Source organism: Rhinichthys klamathensis, unplaced genomic scaffold (assembly GCF_029890125.1).
Source record: "Rhinichthys klamathensis goyatoka isolate OS25496 unplaced genomic scaffold, OSU_Roscu_1.1 h1tg000196l_1, whole genome shotgun sequence".
NCBI classification, from domain to species: domain Eukaryota; kingdom Metazoa; phylum Chordata; class Actinopteri; order Cypriniformes; family Leuciscidae; genus Rhinichthys; species Rhinichthys klamathensis.
The window spans coordinates 3,571,716-3,586,996 of record NW_026606722.1 but is presented as its reverse complement, the minus strand read 5'-3'; the positions used below and the strand labels follow the sequence as shown (position 1 = coordinate 3,586,996).

Below are 15,281 nucleotides of genomic sequence, written 5' to 3'. Positions count from 1 at the left end.
CCATGGCGATTACATAACTTTACGATTACATATTCATCAGCAGTGTTGCGATAACAATATACCGCTGCTCTGGTAACTTATTTTGACCTCTAAGCAAAGAACGGTAAGAGCATTTTACCGTGAGTATATTGAGGCCTTTATTCTTCGAGGTTCTGAAGAATTCGTAAATGTCATGTTCTGTTTACCAACTGAAAAGACACATTCAGAGTGAATGTCTACATGAGGAAAACACAGTAAGTGTATCTATGCCATACAAGAGAGAAGAAGAAGAAGAGAGAGAGAGAGGGTGGTGACAGGTTATTCCTGTGAAGCTGGCATGAGTTCAGCTCTACGCACATAGAACGAGGTCACAGAGACGGCGTGGATCCAGCATTCCAGACTCCACTATGAAATGTCTGGCTCTCACCCAGACTTTATTCGTGATTGCGTTTGACACAGACCGCTCAATCCCCCATCCATCAAATTGCATGTATGGCACTGGTTATTGATTGCTGATAGAACCAATACTATTTGAAGGTCTTATTGTGAGTACTAACTGGCAACAAATGTATTGTATTTAGTTTTCCTGACTTGGGGTTGTTCCTTTGAATGTCTAACACATAGAAATACACGTTACTGAATGTCAGTTCTGCAAGACATTCAGAGCATATGATGAACGATGGGAGCGGTTAGTAGGACACAACATGGCTCACATCATAATTATGTAATGAGCTATTTATAAAATGTGAGTGACAGTGTCAAAACATTGCTTAGTATTGGCTATCTGATTAAGCCTTTTCTGAAATCTGATTAAGCATTCAACAAATCAGAGGATGAAATGCATCGAGTTTCAGAGGGCCACAGAAAGATCTAGCTGGCAACAAGCAACATATATCCCATGACAGGACCAGACGGCGTTACCATCCAGAGAATGTGACCCTAGAATAATAATGTTTCTCCGCTCAACGGAAACCTCGGCTCATCTGAAGACTTACGACCTTCAGCTTTCCGTTTTAAGCATCTAATAAGCACAAGAGGTCCTTAAAGGGCAAAGGAGTCGCATCTACATTTCAAAAGAGAGATGTGACGGAAACCATTTGCATACGATTAGCAGAGGAACATTGTGAACAAAAGATTACTGTAATTTTGGAACATTTTGGAGATGCCCTCAACGGGAATGTTAAACACACTTTTTGAAGTGCGAGTGGATTACTGGAAGGAAGAGCACCGAGAGAAACAGCAAGTAGATTAAGCACAACTGCTCGCCCCTTACAGGCTGTTTTGCTTCTAAAAGGGATTAAAGTTTACTGTAAGTTCAAAGCGAGTGTATTGCAGAGGAAAGCGAGCTGTGAAGACTGAATATTCTGGTTGCACTTCACTTACATTGCAACAAAAATATGAAGAATATTATTGATGATTATGAACCTTTTTTTGGGAGCTTGTTGCAAACATTCGCACACGTGCGGTTCGAACAAATATCAAGGTTATTTTGGTAGCAGCCAAATCACCCTTAACACAACCACGAGTTCAAATAGAGGAAACATTAAGCCCCTGCCGGCTGACAGATGCTCAGACAGAGAATGTTGGGGATTATGCAAAAAACAGCACGTTACATCACTCAGTAGTCACATGAATTTAACATCATGAGGGGGAACGTTCATTACTGATATGGACACTGGTGCAAACGAACATTGAACAATGGAAATCCAGACACAGCAACATACTTTCTTTTGACCCCTATAAATCCAGAAATGGGGCGAAATGCTGATACAGGAGAGAGGAGGTGAACTCAGATAACGCCGCAACTCAGCAATTTTGGGTTAAACACTTTAATACGGTGAACACCGGAAATGGTCGTTGACGTGACTTCCACAGTCCCTATTTTGAAATCCTCTATTCATCATTTTAGCTCCGCTAACCTAAGGGTGTGGGTCTTTAACATGGATTTTCAAAGTTGCTGATGTGGTACCACAGGTTTGTAAAATGTTCTTTGAACCTCTCCTATGAAACCGGCCTATCAGAAACAGAGCAGCTCCCTATAATAAAATGCATCTTAATCATTGCCTCTAAAAGGGTGATGACTCTCGAGCCAAATAAAGTCTCATTAAGTGTCTTTGATATACAGTGCCAGTTCTATTCACGTAATAAAGCAGACAGATAACCCTACATGAGTTTTGCACTCTGCCTTTTATCTTGCTAAAGCTCAAACACTTCAGCTATGATATAAATGGAGACAAATGGCAGGGACACGTAAGATGAAAGGGTTGGCCTGAATGGGGGATGGACGACAAAACAGCACAATTGCATTTTGGGCATCCTGTATTGTCTATTGTGATTTCAGGATTTCACTCAAATTGAATTTGCTCAAATGATCATTCTCCCTAATACATTTCTATTATCAGTCCCCTTTATATAGGTATACTGTTTTTCTTTAAATTCCATTCAAAGACTAACGATTTAGTTTCAAAGTCAAGTCATTCAAGTTATCCTAATGCAGTGATATTAAACTGTATTATATAAAGAGAATGATAGATGGACAGATAGACAGACAGACAGACAGACAGACAGAGAGACAGAGAGATAGATAGATAGATAGATAGATAGATAGATAGATAGATAGATAGATAGATAGATAGATAGATAGATAGATAGATAGATAGATAGATAGATAGATAGATAGATAGATAGATAGATAGATAGATAGATACTGTATTATATAAAGAGATAGATGGATAGATAGATAGATAGATAGATAGATAGATAGATAGATAGATAGATAGATAGATAGATAGATAGATAGATAGATAGATAGATAGATAGATAGATAGATAGATAGATAGATAGATAGATAGATAGATGGATGATTGGAATTGTAGAAATTTTTACTATTCCTTTTCTGATATGTAATGAGAATTATACAATTCAAATACATTATAAAAGTATTAATGTCTAGGCACATACAGAAACGTAGGCCTACAGCAAATACAGTGTTTTTTTTTTTTCAATCAAATGTATTTTTCTTTCGTTTATTCCCTGTTTCAAAACTCTCGTTTTCCTCAGAAACCTCAATCATCATTAAGTGCAAACGGTGAGTTATCTGTCGTTTAAAGAGAAGAAAAAATCTCTTATCGCCATATCAGTTTTATTTAGCTTGTAACGTGCAGATTTAAGGGATGACATCTTAACAAATGTGATTAATAATGACGTGCTGAAAATCGTGGAATACCATCACTCGCCCCCCCTCTCGCGACGCCTCCCCGCGTCTCTTCCCATACATGGGCTCGGGACCGAATGCCTCACGGGGGTGTCTCCTCTCCGCGCCCTTCCATTCATGGCCACTCCACCCTCAATGGCGCTCGGCATACCAAATAAGGAGAGGGAAGTCCAGCGGGCGCCGGGCGATTCGTGGAGTATAAATTGGCTGCTTCTCAAGGCGGTGTCTATTCACTCTCCAAGGGAACCAGCTCCTGGTGCTGATTTGGTAAGCACAGCTAAAGCTTTCAGAAATGTCAGACTTCATTTAATGGGATGATCTTCTGAACGCCAGGATTTAAACTAGGCCAGTTCTGCTGCAATGTCGCTGGAATTATAATGAAAATAATTGACTCTTGAGCTAAACAAACATTTCAGAGGCTTAAGAGTTGCCAGTTAATAATACTTTGCTGACTTTGAGTTTCAGAAATGTTGTTAGGCCTTATGTTCTTATTTTTGAAACTTTGTCATGAGGATAAGTTAATCAAAGATGAGCATGTTCGCATCTCTTGAGGTACTGAACTACACTCTTTAAAAAAAAAAAGGTTGCAAAGTGCAGTTTTCACAGCGATGCCATAGAATAACCATTTGGGGTTCCGAGTGAAGAAATAACCTTTTTCTACTATTAAGAACATTTTGTGCAATGGAAAGATTCAATGGATGTAAACGGTTCTTCATGGAACCATATGCCAACAAAGAATGTTTATTTATAAGAGTGTATTAGAAGAATTTTAGATGGGATGGTGGTCTATTCTGAAGAGAATGCTTGAGCCTGGCAGGAATGCAAATGACTTCAATGTTCGCAGCATGTTCAGATATGTTTCTGATCCTCATATAGAGCCCCAGCTGACACCATGTGTGACGACGATGAGACCACCGCTCTTGTGTGTGATAATGGCTCCGGCCTGGTGAAGGCTGGCTTTGCCGGAGATGATGCGCCTCGCGCTGTCTTCCCCTCCATCGTTGGTCGTCCTCGCCATCAGGTACAATCACGATATTTAGCTCTAACAGTAGAGAACACAAGAACTAGGATACTTTAAGTTAAATGTTGGATAAAAGCATCTGCCAAATGCATAAATGTAAATATAAAACAGCACCCAGACAGAAACATAGTGTCGGCCCAGATCCGGCCCACATCTGGACCGGGTGGAATCCACATGTACTAGATGAGGGCCAACACTATGTTGCCTTCTGGGTATGTACTAAACTATTGCTATCTTCTCTTCCCTAACAGGGTGTCATGGTAGGTATGGGACAGAAAGACTCCTATGTGGGTGATGAGGCCCAGAGCAAGAGAGGTATCCTGACCTTGAAGTACCCAATTGAGCATGGTATTATCACCAACTGGGATGATATGGAGAAGATCTGGCACCACACCTTTTACAATGAGCTGCGTGTGGCCCCCGAGGAACATCCCACCCTTCTCACTGAGGCTCCTCTTAACCCCAAGGCCAACAGAGAGAAGATGACACAGGTGAACTTGCTTGAACATTCCCAAATATTTGCACATTCAATGACTCCACAAACTTAAAAAGACAGTTCACCCTAAAAATGAACTCATTTACTCACGCTGTTGTCGCAAATATTACAAATGTCTGGCTTCCATTCGTTTGCAGATCATGTTTGAGACCTTCAACGTTCCTGCCATGTATGTGGCCATCCAGGCTGTGCTGTCACTGTACGCCTCTGGTCGTACCACTGGTGAGTGTTGTTTGCGAATACATCCTTCGTTCATTTTAGGTTTCTCTGGAACCTTAAACATTTTTGTTGTTTGTAGGTATTGTGCTGGACTCTGGAGATGGTGTGACCCACAATGTCCCCATCTACGAGGGCTACGCTCTTCCCCACGCCATTATGCGTCTGGATCTAGCCGGTCGCGACCTGACCGACTACCTGATGAAGATCCTGACTGAGCGTGGCTACTCTTTTGTGACCACTGGTATGAATAAACTATGGCGTCTTACTGAATTGCTGCCTTACATTTTTAAATACAATCAACTTGGATGTTTAAGTCATTTCAACTTAAATTACATTAAACTGATTTTTAGTTGAATCTTGAATGACTCTTGAATGAAAAAAGTTGAAAATTGCTTAACTTATTTTGATGATTTAAAGCAATGTAAAAACATGTTGTTACAACTTATTGATCATATACTTTTTTTTACAAAGTGAGTGATTAAACCATATATTATAATATATTGTTAACACTGGGATTTCATTATCACAGCTGAGCGTGAGATTGTGCGAGATATCAAGGAGAAGCTGTGCTACGTCGCTCTGGACTTTGAGAATGAAATGGCCACTGCTGCTTCCTCCTCTTCTCTGGAGAAATCCTACGAGTTGCCTGATGGCCAGGTCATCACTATCGGGAATGAACGTTTCCGTTGCCCCGAGACCCTCTTCCAGCCTTCTTTCATTGGTGGGTGATATAATATTAATTTTACCAGTGTCAAAGTGACATCGTTTTCAGCTAAAAACACATACTTTTTATGCGTTTTGGCCGTTCATTTACACGACAACATCGTTTTGGGGGCCTGAACATGCAAACTAATGAAAACTCGTTTCAAAGTGCACGTGTTCAGTCTGTAGGCGCGTAGTATTTCTTTACAACATGGCATCGCCAACTACTGGCCTGGCATGATAATACAGCGTTTTTAGTCATTTTCAGGGATCTGTGTGAACGTTATCATCTCTACGTGAAAAACGCAAAGGAAAAACCTTTCCGTTTATAGTAGGCCTACATAGTTGCCCAGACAGCAACAGTGTCGGCCCAGATCCGGGCCGCATCTGGTACATGTGGATTCGACGCTTACCAGATGTGGGCCGGATCTGGCCCGACACTATGTTTCTGTCTGGGTGTAATGTATAGTCACATCCAAAGATTTGCATGCTGCTGGCAAAAATTAAGCTACACACATATTTTCTTTTATTTTTAGCTTTATTTTTCATAGTTTTCACTGCTTCTTTTGCCTACCAAAGGTATGGAGTCTGCTGGTATCCATGAGACCACATACAACAGCATCATGAAGTGTGACATCGACATCCGTAAGGACTTGTACGCCAACAACGTCCTGTCTGGTGGCACCACCATGTACCCAGGTATCGCTGATCGTATGCAGAAGGAGATCACAGCTCTGGCCCCCAGCACCATGAAGATCAAGGTCGAATATTTATTCAGTCAATTCAGCTTTCCGGTCTTATTTTATTGTTGTTGGATTTGTAATAATCACGTGTCTTCTTTCTCCAGATCATCGCTCCCCCTGAGCGCAAGTACTCCGTCTGGATCGGTGGGTCCATTCTGGCTTCCCTGTCCACCTTTCAGCAAATGTGGATCAGCAAGCAGGAATACGATGAGGCTGGCCCATCCATCGTCCACAGGAAGTGCTTCTAAGTGCCAGGGGACCCATATTACACTGATTATGGATGCAAAAAACTGAAATCCTCAACATTACCTCCGCCTGTTATGCATGCAGGCATTTTTGCCTGTATTTTTCCTTGTACAGTATGTTTACACCAAAAGTGCAATTTGTTTGTAGTTTATTTACTGGTTCAGAACAAAATTTGTATGTGAATATTTATTGGTTTTTAAATAAACAATTTTCCTCCAGAAGCATTTTGAATTTAGCACAAGACATGCTTTGCTCGTTAAAACAGCACAGGTCTGCATAAAAGCTAGCTGTGATGGATTCATATTTGCGACTTCAATTAGCACCCAGTTTAAAATAGCTGCCGCTCTCTAGGAGGCGAAGTGAGATCAGAGGAGAACGCAGCGCATTGTCAAGATGCCCTCTTCAGGCTTATGAGAATATTTATTTTTATCGTACCTGCGCTATAAATATATGCAAACATTGCTTGCCCGTCAGTTTTACAGTCTCAACTCCTAGTTGAATTCTGGGAGGGATATCCCATGCTTGTCATGAATTGTTTTTATCTCTCCATCATCCTAGTGGGTTGTCCTAAAGCGATTACTCACCGCTGTAAGTTCACCAACAGGCCTTTACCACAAATAGATGTTTGATTACCCTTCATCACCTGCAGGAGAGTGCAAGCGAGGGTTATGGAACTGTGCTTGATGTAAAGAGTTCAGATTAACCAGGCAGCAGAACAGAAAAAGTATAGCATTGTAATTTTAAACAGTGTGTGCGAAAATACAATGAATACTTTTCGGGGCGCAATCAGTCTCGCGCAACACCCGTTGCAATTTTACGCCTCTGGCTAAATGTCGTCAAAACACATTTTAAAGTTATTCTTTCGTGATGTAAATCTATTATGCATATATGTAATAAATAATATATGATATATAAATAAATTAAATATAATTACAGTGCTTGTCGTGCTTTATAAATCGCTATGTGAAGCGCGTGTGCGGAAACTACTTACATTTAGACTTTCTTTCTTTGCGGGGTTTCAAGCCTTTTAATTACCCCTCACGATTTGCGCCCTGTTTAATATCGAGCGCGCGCGGGCGCGCACACTAAACTCTAATCTGCTTCGGACTCCCATCCTGTCACACTAGTGGGTGTGTGTGAGCCGGAGACAGACATCCCCAGTGATTTGAGTTTATCACCACTGATTTTATTACGGATTAATCAGTGCATCTCTGGCATATTCGGAGAATAATGAAACGGAGAAATCCTGCTGTTCTGATTTCTCTCCGACAACCTGTCTGCGCGTGACGCAGGGGGGAGGAGGAGTGGGAAGTCTACTTAAAGCGGGATTAGCACGAGCCAAACATTATACTCCCCTCCGTTTAGACTCAGAGCGACCTATCGTCCTGCTCGCGAGACAGAAAATATGAGGGCTTTAGACTAATTAGGACCTCAGACTAGGGCGCGCGCTCCGGAGCGAGGCGTGGACGACAAGGCGGACTGGACAGCAGCGAATCAATGCATTCACCCGATACCACACTCGCCTTTAGAGCGATAGACGCGGAACACTAGCTCGCATTTGATTTCACAGGGTCCTCTGTGTTACCGTCTCCGAATGAACATGGGGGAATGGACAATTCTCGAGCGTCTCCTGGAGGCGGCTGTCCAACAGCACTCTACTATGATCGGGAGGTGAGGGAAAAAAAGTGGAAAATGTTTATTGATTGCTTAGTACTTTAAAAATAAAATAAAAACATTGAGGTCATTACGCATTGACCCTTCTGAATAAGGGCGATTGGCCACTGGAACTTAATGTACCCTGCACTGGCAAGGACAGAAAAGCGCTCAAATAATTGAGATAATGCTTTTTGTTGCTGTTGTTACTGCACATTTTGAAAAACGAAGCTTTTGTGCCATCGGTAAGATTACTGTTCCATGTCAGATCGTATATGCTTTCAAAGAAATGTTGTGCGCGCCCTGACTTGATGCGCGCATTTGCCTGTGGAGAGAGTTTCAGCACTGGACAGCTCCCCGCGTCAATCTGCACAGCCAATGAATGTACAATGATACAGTAAAAAAAAAAAAAAAACCTGTTAGCTGTAAGTTACCATATTATATACAATAAAAAAAATTAACAGACATTACATGTAATTTTACTGTGAAATACTATAAAGTGACAATCTGGGTTATATTCGACTCGATGATAAATGTGTCGAAATCAGTAAAAAGGACGTTGCCAGAAGTCACGTTTGAGTGTTTTATGTTACATGTGATGTTATTTGGTTATTGTACATATCCTATTTCAGTACTTTGTTTATGTTTTGTGTGGGTAACACTATATGCTGAACGCTACTGTTTGTGTCCGTTTAATGAAATGAGTTCATTATGTGCTCATCTGTTTAACGTGTACTAAGCAAAGAACAAAACATTGTACAAATTTAGTTACTGGAATATTTGATCATTATCAGTAGCATTCATGAAATATGGTTAGGACTGCCAGTTTTTAATAGTAAATTTAACAGGACGTTTTCAATGAAATATTTGGTTTCTCGTTTTTTTGACTTGACTACTGGAGCAGATACACACTATGAACTTCAAATATCTCTTTCTTTGTCTCTTAAGGATCCTACTGACAGTGGTGGTGATCTTCCGGATTCTGATTGTAGCAATAGTTGGAGAGACCGTGTACGACGACGAGCAGTCCATGTTCGTGTGTAACACTTTACAGCCGGGCTGCAACCAAGCTTGCTATGACAAAGCGTTCCCTATATCTCACATCAGATACTGGGTGTTCCAGATCATCATGGTATGCACTCCCAGTCTGTGCTTCATCACATACTCGGTGCATCAGTCGGCCAAACAGAAGGAGCGCAGATACTCCATGGTCTACCTGTCCCTCGACAAAGATCCCGAATCGATGAGACGAGACGACAGCAAAAAAAACAAAAACACCATCGTGAACGGAGTACTCCAGAACACCGAAAACTCCACCAAAGAATCCGAGCCCGACTGTTTGGAAGTGAAAGAGATCCCTCATTCGGCCATGAGAACTACCAAATCTAAAATGAGACGGCAAGAGGGCATCTCCAGGTTTTACATCATTCAGGTGGTTTTCAGGAACGCGCTGGAGATCGGCTTCTTGGTGGGGCAGTACTTCTTGTACGGATTCAACGTGCCCGCCGTGTACGAGTGCGACCGGTACCCTTGCATCAAAGACGTCGAGTGCTACGTCTCGAGACCCACGGAGAAAACCGTGTTCCTCGTCTTCATGTTCGCGGTCAGCGGGATTTGCGTGGTGCTCAACCTGGCGGAACTCAATCACCTGGGCTGGAGGAAAATTAAAACGGCGGTGAGGGGGGTGCAGGCCAGGAGGAAGTCCATATATGAGATCAGAAACAAGGACTTGCCCCGGATGAGCATGCCTAATTTCGGCCGCACCCAGTCGAGTGACTCTGCCTACGTCTAATGCTGTCTTCATGCGGTGCTCAATCCAGGTCCAGGAAGACCCCAGGTTGCACGTTTTGGATGTTTCCCAAATCCGAAACACCCATTTCAATTCTCGGAGCCTGATCGTTTACTGACCCTCATGTCGTTCCAAACCAGTATGACTTTTTTTTTTTTTTCTTCTGTGGAACACAAAAGAAGATGTTTGCTTTGTCCATGCAATGAAAGCCGACAACATTGGACCCCATTAACGCCACTGAGAATTATTAATTTTTTGCTTTTGTGTTCCACAGAACGACATCAGGGTGAGTTAAATGATGGCTCCATTTTGCATCTAAAATGTGCAAAAAAACTGATGAATCACGGCGTTAGATTATATACAAGAGAAGTTATTGTGAACCGTTCATCTCACCGGTTTCATGGTGGGGTAGATGGATATTATTAGTCTGTTATTATGGACAACCAGAACAAATGGACCAATTTGTTCCTTATCAGTTACTCAAGGGCACTGATGCAACTTTTTTATCGGTCAGAATGGAACGCTTATGGCGATTGTTTATTTATTTCTTCATTCACATGATCAGTTGAACCCCAAATATGTTTTGCACTAAATATGGATTTTAAAGAAGCCAAAACGAACCCGAATCGTGCTGTGAAGGTCTTTTTGTTTTATTATACTGTATTCTCATTCTGGTTTTAGATTGCACATATGATAGTTTCAGTTTACTCACCGCAACTAGATAGACCGCAGTTCATATATGTTTATCCATACTATATAAATCATATCTCTCTTAGATAGACTGGCATCTTTAATGATTTGGTTGCCTGTGCTTGCACCACTGACCTTAACGTAAGTTATCGTTTCGTTATATTTAAGCTGACTTGCAGATCGGTGAACTGGCCAATGCTGCAGAACGCTTAACTGTCTATCTTTTTGTATTTATTTATTTATTTATGTATTGGATTGATTTTTATTTATCTATTTTTTGACACCAAAGCGCCCATTGCTTTCATTTGTGTGAAACAGATATATTGCTTTTATGTATTCAAGTGCCATATATGTACATAGATATATACATATTATAGTATATTGTAATCCTTATCGTGAGATATGAATTCCACAAACTCGTTGTGTGGACTGCTTTCAAATGGACGTCCTATCCCTTTAATGTGAGAGGTCGGGGAATGGGGGAAAAAGAAACCATCCATACATATTTTGCATTCCTGAAAAGTATATTACATTTGGAAAACACAGTTGATCGGAAATCAGTGAATGAGGGGTTGAGATTCATTTCCCCTGGTGCTTCTATTTCTCAAAAACAAAAATGATGTTGGCAACAATGTGAGATTAAAAAAAATTCTAATAATAAATGATGGAATTCATGACTAAAAAAAAAAGCTGTGTGATTTGCATTGCTTTAAGATTTTTTGGGGGATTTTTATTCTAAAGCATCAGCAAAAAGTGCCATTTTCCTAAGGGATTGACGTCCCTGTCATCTTCCCCATGAATCAACTTCCTGTCAGTTGAAATGCTTGCATGTATTATTATCTTTTTTTTTCTTTTTCTTTTTTGACTGGTTCAGCAACACAGTGCTTAAATTTGATCCGGGCGCCATAATTCTACCTGTCCAGCTTCAGTCATGCTGACACATTGACAGAGGCTTCCTCCCGGTCCGGTGCCCTGAACACAACATCACTGTACAGCAGAGGTCTGGTCCCTTGCAGATGTCACGGTGACCCCTGTGCCAAGGTCAGAGAGAAACTGCTGAACACTGCAGCCGGTGGCCTCACACCGGGATTTCTCTCTGCTGACAGACTGGGAGAGGCCTGAGACTCACAAAAGTGCCGACTCTCCAGCAGAGAGGGGGGGATCTTGGCCCGAACATCCTGACAGATCCTGACAGATCAATTTGGAATTCAGCAGGGACCTGAGATTCCTCTTTGACACAACACACACCGCGAAGGTCCAACCTGACAGGACATCAGTGGAGGCTGTTGCTGTGTGTGTGTGTGTCTTGTACAGTTTCACTTTGTCCCCTCCTACCCTGAGGGTATTGTTTATTTAGTCATTAGTTCCTTCCCCTCGCTGAAAAAGTCAGAAAAAGTCCTACAAATCTTCTTCTTTGATGAATCTATCCTGCTGTACGGCAGACATAAAAATATGATAAAATAACTCAATTTACATTGTTTTTAAAACTTTGCTCAGCTAAATAATAATATATTTGTATTAAGGCAATTTAGAAAGTTTATTAACACTCTAGTGCATCGGATAACAAAATATCAGACCATGTGGAATTCATTTTAAAAGAACAATAGCACAAACACACTTTATGCAAAAACATTTACAAAAAAAAAGTTTGTCAGGGTAAAAAAAAATATATATATATGTTATTATAATGTTTAAATCATTAGAATATAAATTAAAAGAATAAAATAAAATAAAGTATAAATTTTAACCCGCTTGCCCTTTATTGGGTTGCAGGTAATTAGTTATAATATATGAATTATAATATAATATGCATTATATAAACTACAATTATTAATATAATAAAATAAAATAAAATATAATATAATATAATATAATATAATATAATATAATATAATATAATATAATATAATATAATATAATATAGTATAATATATAACTTTGTGGACATGTTCATATGTAAAGATCTGTGATTTTTCAAAATACCTAAAATATACTTTTTTATCAAATTTTGTAGAACTTCATCATAGTTAATTTAATTATTTAATAAATAATTCAAATAATATACAAACTTGAATATAATATAATATAATATACAAACTTGAATATAATATAATATAATATAATATAATATAATATAATATAATATAATATAATATAATATATAACTTTGTGGACATGTTCATATGTAAAGATCTGTGATTTTTCAAAATACCTAAAATATACTTTTTATCAAATTTTGTAGAACTTCATCATAGTTAATTTAATTATTTAATAAATCATTTAAATAATATACAAACTTGAAACTTGAATATAATATAATATAATATAATATAATATAATATAATATAATATAATATAATATAATATAATATAATATAATATAATATAATATAACATAACATAATATAATATAATATAATATAATATAATACAATATAATATATAAAACGTGTGGGTATGTTGATAGTTAATGTAAAGAGTCACTAAACTTACCAAGAAAACAGTTTGAAACCACTGCAAAATTGTCCTTTCAAAATGGCTAATAATAAAAATTTTGTAGAAAAGCTAGCATGTTTTTTTTTTTTTTGCAGATGCCATTTGGTTTGATCATTTGAATCTAACACACACACAAAACAAAAACAAAAATTAAGTGTGCCTTCAAATATTTATAGAATTTATGAATTGTCTTATTTATTGCTATGTTAGACTATATATACATCAAGTCCCAAAACAAATGAATTAGCTACATATTAACATTTCAGATGTGGAACATTTAAGCAATTCAAAGGATTGTGTGTTGGTTTATTTTTAGCTCTCAGTCAGACTCAGTACTGTGCGATGCTTAGAAAGCATTTCGAAAAATTCAAGCTCAATGTACTGGCACGAGCTATAATTCTCTAAAGCAGGTTAGGGAATGCTGATGCTAAGAACCCCCGAACACCCCTCCACCCCTCATCTATGAAGCTTAATAAAAGATTAAGGCAAAAGTGCGCCAATGCAAACCTTGATGGAAGCGTCCTTGAGCTTCAGTACTGAGGAATACATGATTACTGTTTATCAGTTTATAATATACTGCTAGACTCTCGCAAAAATAAACTGTACTAACTCATGCAAAGTGCTGTGTAATTGTTAAAACCCACAGTCATATGTCTATAAGGTTCTGTGTATAAGGTGATTCAGGCAACAAACCAATCGGACGTCCACTTATGATCCAGGGGCCGTGACTGGCCATCAGGGTCTCATTAGACATGAGAGACATGAGCCCATCCAAGTATTATATTATAACCAAAACACTTCACGGTATCTGCAATAGAGTTCAAACGTGTCAATGTGCCCAAACCATCGACTGAGGCATCCGAAAAGCCTGTCTGGTCTGAGATCCTGTCATCAGCCGTCAGTCACAGGGATTTCCGGCAAAGTCATCGGAATCACAAAGTCACAGTCAGCAAGAACAGCTGACGAAACACAACAGCGAGAACAACACAGGCATTTTTGTCCATGTATGAAGTCCCCACAAGAAACAATGCGCTCAAAAGAATACACTGCGACACACTTACTAGAAACAGACATTTTCTTTCAATTTTCTTTCCTATGTGGTAAAAATAGCTCCGAAGTGGCTTAGTGGTTAAAGAGCTGGACTAAAAACCCAAAGGTTGTGGATTCTAAGGCCAGACGGGGCAAATCATAAGCTCCCACCATTGTGTCCTTGAACAGGACACTTAATCCCAGGTTGCCCCAGGTGAAGCCTTCTAAGATAGACTGCTCTGTTGTTTCTTCCTACTGTGAAGAAAGAGTTTGATGTTGTTAAGATGGGGTGTCCAGTCCTGCTCCTGGAGGGCCTCTATCCTGCAGAGTTCAGCTCCAACCCCAATTCAACAAATCAAGTCACCTTTGTCTATACAGCTCTTTATACAATACAGATTGTTTCAAAGCAACTTTACAGGGATAAACAGGAAAATAATGAGTCAATGATGCAAACAGAATTCAATTCTGCTGTAAAGCAGCTCTTAAAAGACAATAATAAACAGTCATTATTTCGGTTCACTGTGTAAAGTACATCAATTATGAAATGAGTTAATTTCATCTATAAAGCAGTTCTGGATAAACAGTGATGTCATCGTCAAGCTCAGTTCAGTTCTTATCCTATGGTGTCAGTTCAGTCAAATCAGTAATAGTTGAATATTAAGTATCCACAGCTAAGCAAACCAGAGGCGACAGTTGCGAGGAACTCAAACTCCATCATGTGACAGAATGGAGAAAAAAAACCTTGGGAGAATCCAGGATCAGTCGGGGAGCCAGTTCTCCTCTGGCCAACGAACGAACACATTATGATTCAGGCAGCATCACAAATCAGAATTCTATGGAAGCTTGTTTCCTCCACAGAATAAAACATTTTAAAAGATAATTGCAACTTTTTATCTCGTTTACATCTTGCAATTCTGACTTTGATTTCTCAGAATAGCGAGATATAGTCAGAATTGCGTGATGTAAAGTCGCAATAGCATGTTATAAAGTCAGAATTGCGAGAT

At 39.4% G+C, this 15,281-nt stretch overlaps 2 protein-coding genes across 2 annotated transcripts; both read left to right on the top strand.

Annotated features, from left to right (window-relative positions):
• The first annotated feature begins 3,384 nt into the window (after positions 1-3,384).
• actc2 (actin, alpha, cardiac muscle 2) lies at positions 3,385-6,841 on the top strand. Its single transcript, XM_056262714.1, has 8 exons — positions 3,385-3,460; positions 4,070-4,214; positions 4,466-4,705; positions 4,848-4,932; positions 5,009-5,170; positions 5,459-5,650; positions 6,211-6,392; positions 6,479-6,841. Exons 2-8 carry the CDS (start codon positions 4,086-4,088, stop codon positions 6,620-6,622), a joined length of 1,134 nt encoding a protein of 377 aa, XP_056118689.1. The 5' UTR covers positions 3,385-3,460; positions 4,070-4,085; the 3' UTR covers positions 6,623-6,841.
• Positions 6,842-7,733: 892 nt separating this feature from the next.
• gjd2b (gap junction protein delta 2b) lies at positions 7,734-10,065 on the top strand. The gene is made up of 2 exons (XM_056262877.1): positions 7,734-8,291; positions 9,222-10,065. Exons 1-2 carry the CDS (start codon positions 8,215-8,217, stop codon positions 10,063-10,065), a joined length of 921 nt encoding a protein of 306 aa, XP_056118852.1. The 5' UTR covers positions 7,734-8,214.
• Positions 10,066-15,281: the final 5,216 nt, after the last annotated feature.